The sequence below is a fragment of the Nicrophorus vespilloides genome, unplaced genomic scaffold (genome assembly GCF_001412225.1).
Source record: "Nicrophorus vespilloides isolate i.1.1-1 unplaced genomic scaffold, Nicve_v1.0, whole genome shotgun sequence".
NCBI classification, from domain to species: Eukaryota; Metazoa; Arthropoda; class Insecta; order Coleoptera; family Silphidae; genus Nicrophorus; species Nicrophorus vespilloides.
In genome coordinates, this window is record NW_017099855.1 from 223,794 (window position 1) to 236,355 (window position 12,562).

The window sequence follows — 12,562 nt, forward strand, 5'->3', positions numbered from 1 at the left end:
AAATATTATAAATAGATTATGAAATATATTTTAATTGTAGAAACTAATTAATTTTTTATTTATTAACTGAATTTTATCCTTAAACCTAGTCCTATTCTTTAAACACGCAGTAATTTAAATGGAAATTGTAACATTTCGTATTTATAATATATTAGCTATATACAGTGGAACCTCGCTTAATGAGCAAAATGAATTATAAGAAAAATGACTCGCATAACGAGTGACGATGAAATGGGAAGACATATTATGTGTATTTTTGAATATACGAGTAAAAATCTTAAAATTTTGGAACGTATTAAACTTGTTGAGCAAGGTTCCACTGTAATTCTTGATATAATATTTACTTCTGATACTTTAATATAAAATTTAAGATTAATTTTTAAAGAATATAAAAAATAATTTGTCTTTTGAGTAAACTTGAGGATTGAATTGCATATTGACGTTGCCAATAAAAGGCATATTAAATTACGAAATTCCTGCTTTCTTGAAGATACTCGTATTGGTCTTGATCAATAAGCATTTCATATTACAATGGAAATATAATATAGAAAAGTAGGAACATTTTTATAAAATATAATCTGAAAGTATATGTATCCAAAATTAAGTCTGTAAGTCGATGCCCGGCAGTTATTTGTATTAATTAAAACGGTGTATGGATATAAGTAATTATAGATGAATCGGCCTTCTAGACTTTATTAATTGCTGGTTTAATTTGAAAGGTATGTGTTTCATAAGTTATAAGAGAAATGAACATTCCAAACCTTAGATGAGCAATAATTAAAGAACGTACGAAAAGAGTATAATTATTTTTTTATGGGGTTGTTAACGTAAGCTGGGTAAATAAAGGCGAACATAAAATTGTAAATGTAAGAGGGGATATTTTACTGCTGTAAGCATTTTATTTGGAACAACATTTTAATTGGCAGCAGAATACATCTTTCAAACGGCGCTTTTTAATCTGATTTAGCGATTTTGTAGATTCTTCAAATAATTAGAAATGCATTTCCTACAAGATAATCCAGTTCTGCAGTTTACAGATATTTATGATAATATATATGAATGAAGTAAAACCCTTAAAATACACGTGCAGTAAAGTCTTGTAATTAATTGGTTCTGTCTGGAAACCAATCCACTTTATCGCTTTATCTGGAAGTATAGCAACGCACGCTACAATTGATTTCTCAAAGGGTGAAATAGGTGAGGAAAAAAGGGGTCTAGAGATTTATAATCCAGAGGAAGAAATATTAATAATCCCTGATGATGCAATAAAACCCCATAATATTTGTACACAGACAAAAGGAAAAACAACAGTAAATCACCGAATGGGCCGGAAGATATACGTCAACGATAAGGAGAGTCGCGGGTTCGAATCCGGAGTGGAGGATAGAAAAAACCCGCAACATCAGCTCGCAAACTGAGTATGAGAGAGAGAGAGAGTGAAAAAAATAATACAATTTTAGCATTTGCCACGTTAAAGCCAAATGGGGTGAACATCTCGCGAATGCATATTTTATGGTGCAGACGACGCGTTTTCTCAACTTTTATTACAAGAGACACGTCATAAGCCATTTCTTGGCAGATTTTACACGAAAGAAAAAATAAAAATTTGATGATCCGAACCGCACATCGTTTCTTCTCACCGCACATCTAACCATTCCAATATGTTTAATCTCTCGTGAAACTTATATGTTTATATCCGCAATATTTTGAAAACAATAAAAAACACTTTACAGCGGATGCCCAGGTTCAATCAACTGTATTCAGTTGTAAACAAATTATATTTATACCTACTTTGGTACATCATATACCAAATATTTCAAATGAATCGAATATTAAACATAAATGTGTGTTTCGTTGCATCAAAAATGTATTAATCGTAAATCAATATAAGTCTAAAGATTGTGTCCGTCATCAGTAAAGGCTACTTCTAAAAAGTCGATACTATATTATACTCAAAGCATGGACACGACATGCCAGAAACTATTTCTCCCAAGAGACAATTTCGCAATACGATAAGTTCTAGGATCCATTAAACCCAAAACTGGTTTTAATACATCATCAAAGAGTGACGTTATTTACTCATCGCTGCTTTTCGCGTACTTATTGTATTTGGTAGGAAAATATAATCTTACAGTTATTATTAATAACTCAGTATAAATAATTGGTTAAAACTTAAAATATTAATATTCAAAAACTAACAAATGTTACAATAAAAGAGAAAGCAAGAATCATTGTTATTAGAAATCATTGTTATGATCATTTAAAAAACAAATTTATTATGGAAAGAAGTAAGTTTTTTTATGAAATTAATTTACTTACCTTTTATAAGTTTAATAAACAGAATTTGTTTGGGATTATTTTGTAATAACAGCAAAATTAATAAAAATAATAACAAAATTGAATTGACTAAAGAAATTAGTTTTCCATAGAGAGAATTTATTTAGTTATCGTATTGTTTTCTACTGGGAAGTACAACAGTCATTATTCATGTTCATATATTTTTTTTTAAATATGTATCACAATATATATGTAAATATAGATATATGTTATAATGGGGTTGATGAAATTCATGACGTCTATAAAAGAGCGGATCCGATCCTTTCCCGCTCAGGAAATAACATGACCTAAATAAATTATTAAGAAAATATATGTATATATTGTATGATTTTTTTTGTTTTCGTATTTTTTTTGTATAATCTAAATTTTCCATTAATATAAATAAACAAGAATGCGGCGCTCTGTCAATAAATTCCACATATCCATGAAATATAATATATATACATCTTTTAAATAAATAATAAATACGTATTTACAAGGGAAAATATCCACATGAAGTCCTATATACATTAATACATTGGAAGTTTTACAATAAATATAAAATACATGAGAGTATTTTGAGGGCTCGGGGGGAGGGAGACTAAGTGACTGACTGTACCTAAGGAATTACTTAGAAATGACTAGACGACGGAAATGGCGACTTTGTGACTATTAGTGAGAGCCGGTTGGAGGCGGATGGTGTGCCTCAGTGAAGCTGCAGAGGCCGATCTTCTGGTTGAGTGAGTCAAAGATGTGGTCACGGTGCCGGCATTGGAATCCCCACTTCCCAAACAGTGCCCTTGGAATCCGGGAAAGCACATTGAAAGACATCCGGACATCCATGTGAACGGTGGCAACTTTCTGCACGGATCGATTTTTACGTTTTTTAATAATCCTCCACATCTAAAATGGTTTTTAATGTGTGCGTGTCTGTCTCAACTTAAAGTGTAGCGTTCAACAAATTTTGCAATTTGTCTTACTGTTAATATATTCATTTGTATGTGTATTTATATGTATGTATCTTTCAGCATATTGTTAGCATCTTTTCGCAGACGTACCTTAAATTCCGGCAGAGATGTGTGGAGAAGAGACAGTAGATGACTGGATTCGCGGCGGAATTCAACGGGGCTAAACTCTGTATGAATGTGGCGATGGCTATGTTGGTTTGGGTTTCTGGAATGTAACCGTACACTTGCAGCAAATCGAATACTATGTATGGACTCCAACATATTACGAAAACTAAATCAATGGAAGAAAAAATGTTTAGTTATCTTTGATTATGTCATCGACGATCTTACCAAAAACTATGACAAACGTCATCTTCACCGTCTTTATTTTCGCCCTCGGGATTATCCCACGGGAACTGGCACGTCTGCAATCGTGCTCATCTTGGAATCTCGGCGGACGCTCCCTACGTTCCTCACCTATACAAGTTCCACAAAGAATACTAAATTATAAAAGGTTTATATTTTTTTCATGAACGAAAAATCACATAGACCCCAAAATTATGAAACTGTTAAAACAATATACATATACAATTTATAAATTTGAAAGTAAAGACAAAATTTTCTATTGATACCTAAACATTTATTATGTAATATTAGAAGTGCAATTGTAACTAATCAAATACCATGTAGCATAGACAAGTATAGTCACGTACTGAAGTGGTTTGCAATGCATTCCGTTAGAGATGCCTGTTTCATAAGTACCGGATTGGAGAGAATCTTCAATAGTAAATAACCGAGAGCAACATTTAACGTGTAACACTTAACACTTATTAAATGTTTACATCTCTATACTAATACATTACGCAATTGGAAATTCATATTATACAGAAGTGACTAATAACACACGAGAGCAGAAAATGAAATATTAATCAATTATATTTAATAATGTTATATAATCAAAAGTCGATCTGTAACGCATGTACTTTAATTATTCTAATATTGATAATGAATTAAGAGTAAAGTAATGTAAATAAAATATTTCTTCAACAAATGTCGAAATACTGTGGTCAATAGCTCAATAAAATGTACATTTAGTACTAATGGTTAAATACAATTTTAATTGCACTGTTTTATTTACATTTATTTTGATGGTCGACTACTGTATAATTAAGTGTAATATATCTTTTAGTAGGATAATATGAAATGTAATAAACAATGGACTGCGCTGACAGTATGTCATTATGGTAACCACGATTCGTGTAGGACTGAATTATTACCGAGTTTAGTTTAATGAGTTAAAACTAATTAAATAGAAATGTAGTGAATTACCGTGTCTGATCGGTACATGTCCGACGGGAATAAGAAGTTTACTCTTTGACCAAATCGTCCAGACGATGACTGCGTAACACGCACTGATGATGAGCGCGGGAAAGACGAACAGGATTAGCGAGACTATGGTCATGTAGACTTGCCACTGCCAAGGCTCTAAATCTATCCAGCATTGAGGCAGACCTAAAAATATATAGTAATTAAAATGTAGTAATACAATAGAGTCCAATTAAATTATCGTCCTCGTCCTTTCGACTGAAATGCAAATTTCCTCTCAAATTGAACTGGATAATTGGTTCTCGGCACATTTCCATCTCCGCTTCATTTCTTCGCAGCGTATTCGCAGACGGCAATAAACGTCTTGTTTTGCCGCCATTAAATGCATGTATTTTTACCAAAAAAAAAACAACAAGGAAAGGAAAAAAAAAAGGACAAAAGGAAAGAAAGAAACGGTGTATTTGGTCGTCCCGATCTAAATTTAGAAATGCATGGCTTTGTTTTGGCCGTTGATAATATTTCCAGATTGCTGTTTTTATTTGGTAATTTTCCGACTAAATGAGCAGATAGAATTGAGTGAGAGAAGAAAGCGTAAACAACGGGGGTAGGAAAAAAAAGAAGGAATGGAATTGATGCCGCCACAGTAGCGCGAAAAGGATCAATATCTAGGGACCAAAAAGTCTTCGGACGTTATGAAAGTTTGGGAATAGAGAAAAAGTCTTATTTGCTGTGCTCCGAAGTAATTCGAACCAACTGATGCAACTAAGTATTAAAATGGTGGAGGAAATTGCAGGGGGAAAAAGCGTACCTTCGATGGGCTTCTCCTCGAACAGAAACACCGTCGGCAACGAGAAGATGAAACTTAACGCCCAGGCAATCACCACTAGAACTTTAGCTCGTTTCCCTGTAAACAGAATGCATACAACCCGTAACTAACGTATTAAGTCCGAGCAAACATACTCCACCACTGCACCACTATTTACTAATTACATCCAAATCCCCACAACTAGAACGATCAAACACCGTTTAAGAATCGTACATTTTTTATTCACATATAATTCATATTTTTGTTTCAATATAATCTCCTTACTCCAAATTCTTAAATGAAATTTACAATATTTTCAAATTCTATTATTATCCAACTTTCAATAAAAAAAACAAATTTGATGGTAGAAAATTTGAAAGTCTACTATACAATAATTAACTTTAAATAAATCTAATTAACATAAATAATATCTTAAAAAAAAAACTTTATATACGAAAGTGTCTTTGAAGTTTAAAAAAAATCCTTTAAATGAGCGAGGAATAAGCTTACTAATTATTTTCAAGGAAAAGTTTTAATCCGAGTGGAAAATTATTATAATTAATGTTAAGAGACGCTAATTTATAAAACGTTCAGTAATGCTCAAAGGAATCGTTTCACTAATAAACCAATAAAATATAACATAAAATAAGGATATAAATAACTCAATTCGATTGGATTTTGTTACCTATTATTGATTTTTTATTGAATGCTCTTGGTTAACTTTAAGTATAAACTAAAATTTCTCCATTAAGTTAAATGATCTGTGTTCCGAATTCAATGAAGTGATTCAATAGTATTTTTACGAGTTATTTACAATATAATATAAGAACAAAAATACTGCTTTTATATAAATCATTTAATAAATAATTTGTATAAAAATGATTTTTTTTCAGGAAAATATAAAAAGCTAATAGATAAATGTAATAAACAAATAAAACAATTTGTTTATTAAATAAAAATAAAATATTGCTTTGAGTTGAAAATAATAGAAATTTTTATATACTGTAAGTAAATCCCATTACAATGAAAATAATCCAATACGAAGAGTTTCATGTTGAGGTGTGTATTATGTCTTTTGAGACGTCTCGGTTACGAGCGGTGTTTATAACTTGTCATTGATTTTCGTTTAAAGCTTTAAGAGTAAACTGAATTTCCTTCACTAAGTTAAATGACCCGTGTTGGGAATTAATGCAGCGATTTGATAATATTTTATGGGTTACAAAAAGATAATTTATCTCCAGTATTCGATTAAACTTTCCAATAAATAATGATAAGATTTTTCTTTACGTTAGCAATGAAAATGATTTCCCAAATTCTGTCTGACAAATTCCACAAGATGTACGTCGAATTGTATAAATTAGTAGTTAATGTTTTTATGAATATTCCGGTTGTATAATCTGTGCACTTATACACTAGAGAACTTGTCAACAGGTGTACTGCCTACAGGAGTTGAGCACGAAGATTACATTGAATGTGAACTGGAAACCAGTTCCGATAGTAATCTAATCTCGATTACAGTACACCTACAAAACACTTTTCCACTACGGTCATTTCTCACCTAAAATTCCTGGTTACTGAAAACAAAAACAGAAGACACATCAACTTCATACTTACAACTACCGGAGAAGTTCATCGGATGTGTGATGGCATCGTATCTGTCGATCGAAAGGGCTACCAAGACGTACGTAGAGGAATACGTAACCACGGCCTGCAAGAACCGAATCAGCTTGCAGAGGATGTTCCCCGCGTGCCAGGCGACCGTAATCCTCCACACTATATCTGTTGAGACGTTTATCAAACCGACAGCCAAATCTGTAATATTTCATACGTTTTGTACATTTTCTTCGTGTTCGTTGGATTCGTGCTTCATCCTACATAAAATGTCGCTAGCTTAGAAATAATGTTCACAAACAAGATGCAAATGAAATATATCCACGTTTCTATTTATTGTACTAATAAAACGCATTCCCAAATGATATAAAAGTATAAATACAAGTTTTTCTTGTACACTTAGCTAATGAGTATACAGGAATATTCATTGGATGAGCAACGTAATGTGAAAGGGCTATTGACCATAACTTCGTTCTCGAATTAATTTAAATACATTATTCAAGTTTCTATAAAAATATGTCGTTTCTATTGACTTTTAAGATGATCAGTCGTAACCATCAATACTGATTTATTGTTGAAATATTAACGCAAAGTATAATGTTTATTATCTATAAATATTAATACGCTATAAAATCGAAATGAAATGTTAGTTTGCATTTAAATTACGCAGATGAACAATAAAATTATTTAATAATATAATTTCGTGCGGGAATCTACATAGAAATGATGATGGAACAAGAGCTGTGATCGATGGCGCGGATAACCTTTTGAATTGCTCCGAGATTAAATCAACAATAAAAGCAGATTCAGACGTTCGAAAAAAAATAATAATAACTTACAGAATTCTCGTCCGCAGATATACCGAAGTGTATGTATACAAAATATATGCGTGGAAAAGGTTAAATATTGCGCGGGTTCCATGCTTTTAACATTCACTTCAGTTATCTCAATACATTTGACAACGGACGAAAACCCCATAACAATAAATCCATGAAAGGGTAAAACGCATTAATATAAATTACCGAGTCGCGATATATTTAGATTTCAAGTTGCATACACGCTATGAGAAACATGTGACATAAAGGACACTCAGGAATACCAATTGGTGTTGTTTTTTTTTTGTTATGTAATTTAGTTGAATTTTAGTTGGTGGAACTAATATATATTTTTGTGTCGTATTACGCGTAGTGCGGATGCAGCATTACGTTGATTTTGAAAGTTGTTTCGCCCAAAACCTTAATGAAAATTTTTCGATTTCATTGGTCTCTTTGTCGATAGATTTCCTTTGGGCAAAGTCATTTGGGCCGGCGTAATTCGGGGGTAGATCAAGCTTCCGGAAAATCGAGGGTCGCTTTTGGGACAACGACCTGCGGCAATCTAGATCTCTCCGAACTAATCGCACATCGATCGATTAATGAATCTCCATCCACGTGACGTGTTTCCTTTCTATTAAAGCGAGAATCTTCATTAAGTTAACGTTAACCCTCGAGCAGAAACAAACCCATTTTGCGTAAGAGCTAATACTAAATGTCTGCCGTTTCATAATTGATGACTTAGGGAGAAAAAAAAATGATTTACACCTTGCAAATTCGTTTTCTATTTTAGCTAATAATTGACGTTGTAATTAGAATACGTAAGCAAAAAAAAATCGTTAATGACGAAATGGCATGTGTATAATACAACAAATCCTCAATTAAGCACCTTCTAGTCTGCTTTTAGTTTACTCAAAATTACGAAAGAATTGCGAGGTCACGCTTCGTGCGGACAGAATGGATGGATATGAAAGAGTGATGCGAAATATAGAACGTGGAATATTCAATTGCACGCGGGGATTTCGGTTACATTGAAAGATCAAAAGGACCTTTGAGCACGCAAAAAAAAGCGACAGTTGTGTATCCTTTATATCCTACAGCGAAAATTAAATAAAATATTCTTTGTCCGACGAAAATGTGACAAAAGAAATAAAATGAAATCTTGTTAAAAAAAATTCTTACCAGCAATAGCTAGTTGTTTGATGAAGAAATTCATTCGGGATTTTCTGCTCTTATTTACTAGTAGCGTTACCAATACTGCTGAATTTCCAAGGACGATCATTGCGAAAAGGACCCAAAGCACAGTAAATTGTTCAGTCTGTAAAATAAAACATAAATTTTCTTAAAATAACTGTAATATATGAAATAATTATTAATAATAATATAACGTTCATATAATTGTTAATATAAAATAATTATTTATATAAAAATAATGTTAAAATTTACTAGAAGTAGTTACACTAATTATTGATTATTTCTTATTATTTGTAATTTCGTAATATGTAGATTATTCTATCAGTTATTGGCTCTAATTTCAAAGTTTATTAATGTTGTTATGTATGTATATGATAACAAGGTTCTTTATCATATCACACTGAAAGATTGTGGGGTTTAAGTAAATAAATTACATATTGCTTCAACCTATATATATAATAAATTACACTCTTATTTCACCTATTGTTTCTATTATATAATATATATAGAGCGAGTCGGAAGCAGAACACGCGTGTTTTTGACTTTTACAGCCTACTTTTTTCCTTCGTCCTTTTCTCTTTCTGTAGTGTCGGGGCTTAGGCACATCCACATAGACGAAGAAAAAGGGCTTCATAATATATGGGCCAAACTCTGGATAGAAGTTGGTGCGGCTCAGCAGAGGGGAATGAAATCGAGCATGCAAGGAAACTTTTTTGTTCATTCTTTCCTTTCCCACAAAACTTGATTGATTCTAATATTGACAAATGAACGTTTTTTGTTCCATTAATAAAATGGAAATGTTTTCTCATTTCCCGGCTTTAGTGTATCACATCAAAGTCTCAGCTATTCATATTTAAAATGTATAATGATATTCTCGAAGGGGGATTTTTCAATTTTCGCGTACGAGGATGCAAGGACATCTACGAGACGTTGGCCCCAGCCAGAGAAAACGAATACGCGACGACTACATTTACTGTTCTCCTTTATCGTCTTCCGTTTTCCATGGGGGTAAAAGTGAACGAAAAAAGGCAGAAAAAAAAAACGGGTCCAAGTAGTAATCATAAAAATAGTTGGAGAATACCAGGAAGTGCTAAATTATTATCCCAAGAAAAAGTCTTGAGTGTCTTGATGGCACAACATTTGCCATTTATGATTTGCCTCTTCATCTCTATTTTTTTTATGCTGTAATTCCAGCAGTCGTTATATTAAATTACCCGAAGATATAATGCCGTAAAGAAGTCCTCCTTTTTAATACGATAATGTAATGCAAAAAGTCGGGAAGTGGTGTCACGTGCTGCTACCACCACTCGTTACCATCTGACGGAATATATCTTCATAAATCATCCGCTCATAAAATATACAAATTTTCAAATTATAAAAAAAATAATACCATTTAAATTGCAATTGGTCACTTTGAAAGGACGTAATTACTATCTAATAAGCTAAAAAGCTCTCTTCTCTATCCCTGTCATATCTGGTAAACAGCCCTTAGTCCTTCCCATTGCTAAAATAAAATCCCGTCATAAAAGATTTTCATTTACGACTTTCCGAATGTTAAGACTTGCTGCCAGTTTATCGCTCGCAGATCAAATCATTTTATGCTGAAATTGTATAAATCTCAACAACCTCTGACAAAGTAGTCCGAAAATATACAATTTTCTATTTGCATTTTACATTTACATCAAATATCTTCGCACGGAAATGACAAAAATTTCAAAGAAATGGAATATTTAAAAAAAAATCAAATAAAAGTTCTTCAAATATACATTTTTGTCACTTGGACTTGATTTGATCGTTTCAAATTATGTCATTGCTAGAATTGAGTTGGCGATGACAGAGCAGGATTACCAATTTGATGAAATATTGAGTAGGATTGTCATCCATTTTAACATTACATTATTGAAATTTACAAAATAAAAAAAAATAGTTCTTTGATAAAGACAAAAACTAAAACTAGTAATAAAACGTTGTAATAATAATAAAAAAAAACATAATATATTGTACAGATGAAAGTAATTATAATTGATTAAATAATAGTTTGTATTTATTTCATAATCCATTGAAATTGAAGTTTAATTGATTCGTGACTATCTATTACCAATCTCTTTATAAAACAATATGTTCTCCAATTACATGAGCAAATTGCAAAGCTAAACGATAAGTACTGTACTTTAGAAACAATTACCACCAACCACTATTATTACATATTTTATACTTGATTCATCTCCATAAATTATTAAAACAACTTTATATTATATTTCATTTTATAAATATCAAGGCAATTAAAACTTTTTATATAAAATTCCCTCACGAATAATGTTAATATAAATTTAATTAATATTTATAAAGTTTTTAACTATTTTATAAAATGCTTCAAAATCCCGGGCTAAAAACATGATTAGTAGACTTAATTAATTTAAAAATACATTGTTTTGATGATAAATACGAATTAATTGCTTTGCTGAAAAAAAATCTATGTATATTTTTAATATAATTTATGGTCAATTTTTTAAAACGGTATTCGGTATCAAAGAGAGGATTTGATGAAAGGTGGAAAGGTCGAAATCATAAATTGTAGCTGTATTTTCGTCACTTAATAATGAAAATCAAATTTAATGAATAGATTATGTCCAGGTGATTTGTGAAACCATCCAATGTTTAGTTTTACGAACTGATGCCTCGGTTATTATTATACCTCTCTGATTTATTTTTTTAATTAACTTTGGTGAAATTAATTAACGTTTAAAAGAGTTGTTAATGCGTTTTATTCGTAAATATGAGCAGGATCAGAGGGATTTATGATTCTCCGCGTGAATGTCAATAGGCGTATAATTTATGAACGGATGAGTATTGATTTGCAAAGGTTAAGTTTAACATATAAGAACATTTAGCGGCGTACGTTATCAATTGCGTAACCAAAGAGTTTCGTTTGCCGAATGGAAGGAAGATCATTGCATTAACCCAATTACTTAACGCACTTGACTCTAATCTACTGTTTGCTCCGTACCGCCGTATTTATTATACGTCTCGGAGCATCCCCCTCGCATATTTCCCTCGGGTTCATTTGGTACTTTACCGGCGTTCATAGTCTAAATATACTGCAGCACTGCTGAATTTATATATAGGTATATATAAAAGAATACAATTAGATGAAAAGTTTGTTAAAATATGTTTAAACTCACTTCGTTAATAAAGTAACTAGATATTATTCATGTAGTCAAGATGTTTGTTAATTTAGTAAAAAATATTAATTAATTAATTATTTTAACATTTAAGTATGCAATATTTTTAATATTACAATAGAATACTAATTACAATATTATTGTTTATACACTTATTGACTATATTTATTATTACAGCTAATTAAAACATACAAAAATGCAAAATAATTTCCTTGATTTAATAATAATGATTTTTATTGTAAAAGAAAAAAAATTAAATATTTTCATTCACAACAATGATAATATTAAAACAAAAATTACTTCTTCAAACAACTATTATATTATATCTTCTTTATATTGTGGATATAACATTTTTTGTTTAAATTTAAA

General features: G+C 31.2%; 1 protein-coding gene across 2 annotated transcripts in view; it reads right to left on the reverse strand.

Annotated features, from left to right (window-relative positions):
• Positions 1-2,682: 2,682 nt before the first annotated feature.
• Positions 2,683-12,562, reverse strand: part of LOC108565856 (cardioacceleratory peptide receptor-like) — a 42,024-nt gene continuing 32,144 nt past the window's right edge. The window contains exons 3-9 of one of the 2 annotated variants that reach the window (XM_017925512.1): positions 9,000-9,135; positions 7,009-7,206; positions 5,398-5,493; positions 4,593-4,775; positions 3,615-3,740; positions 3,375-3,555; positions 2,683-3,177 (exon numbers count right to left, since the gene is read on the reverse strand). In XM_017925512.1, coding sequence (XP_017781001.1) covers positions 2,958-3,177; positions 3,375-3,555; positions 3,615-3,740; positions 4,593-4,775; positions 5,398-5,493; positions 7,009-7,206; positions 9,000-9,135 — 1,140 coding nt within the window. In that variant the 3' untranslated portion in view covers positions 2,683-2,957. Of the gene's footprint in view, positions 3,220-3,374; positions 3,556-3,614; positions 3,741-4,592; positions 4,776-5,397; positions 5,494-7,008; positions 7,207-8,999; positions 9,136-12,562 lie in introns of both variants that reach the window. The other variant, XM_017925511.1, reaches the window with a different exon arrangement.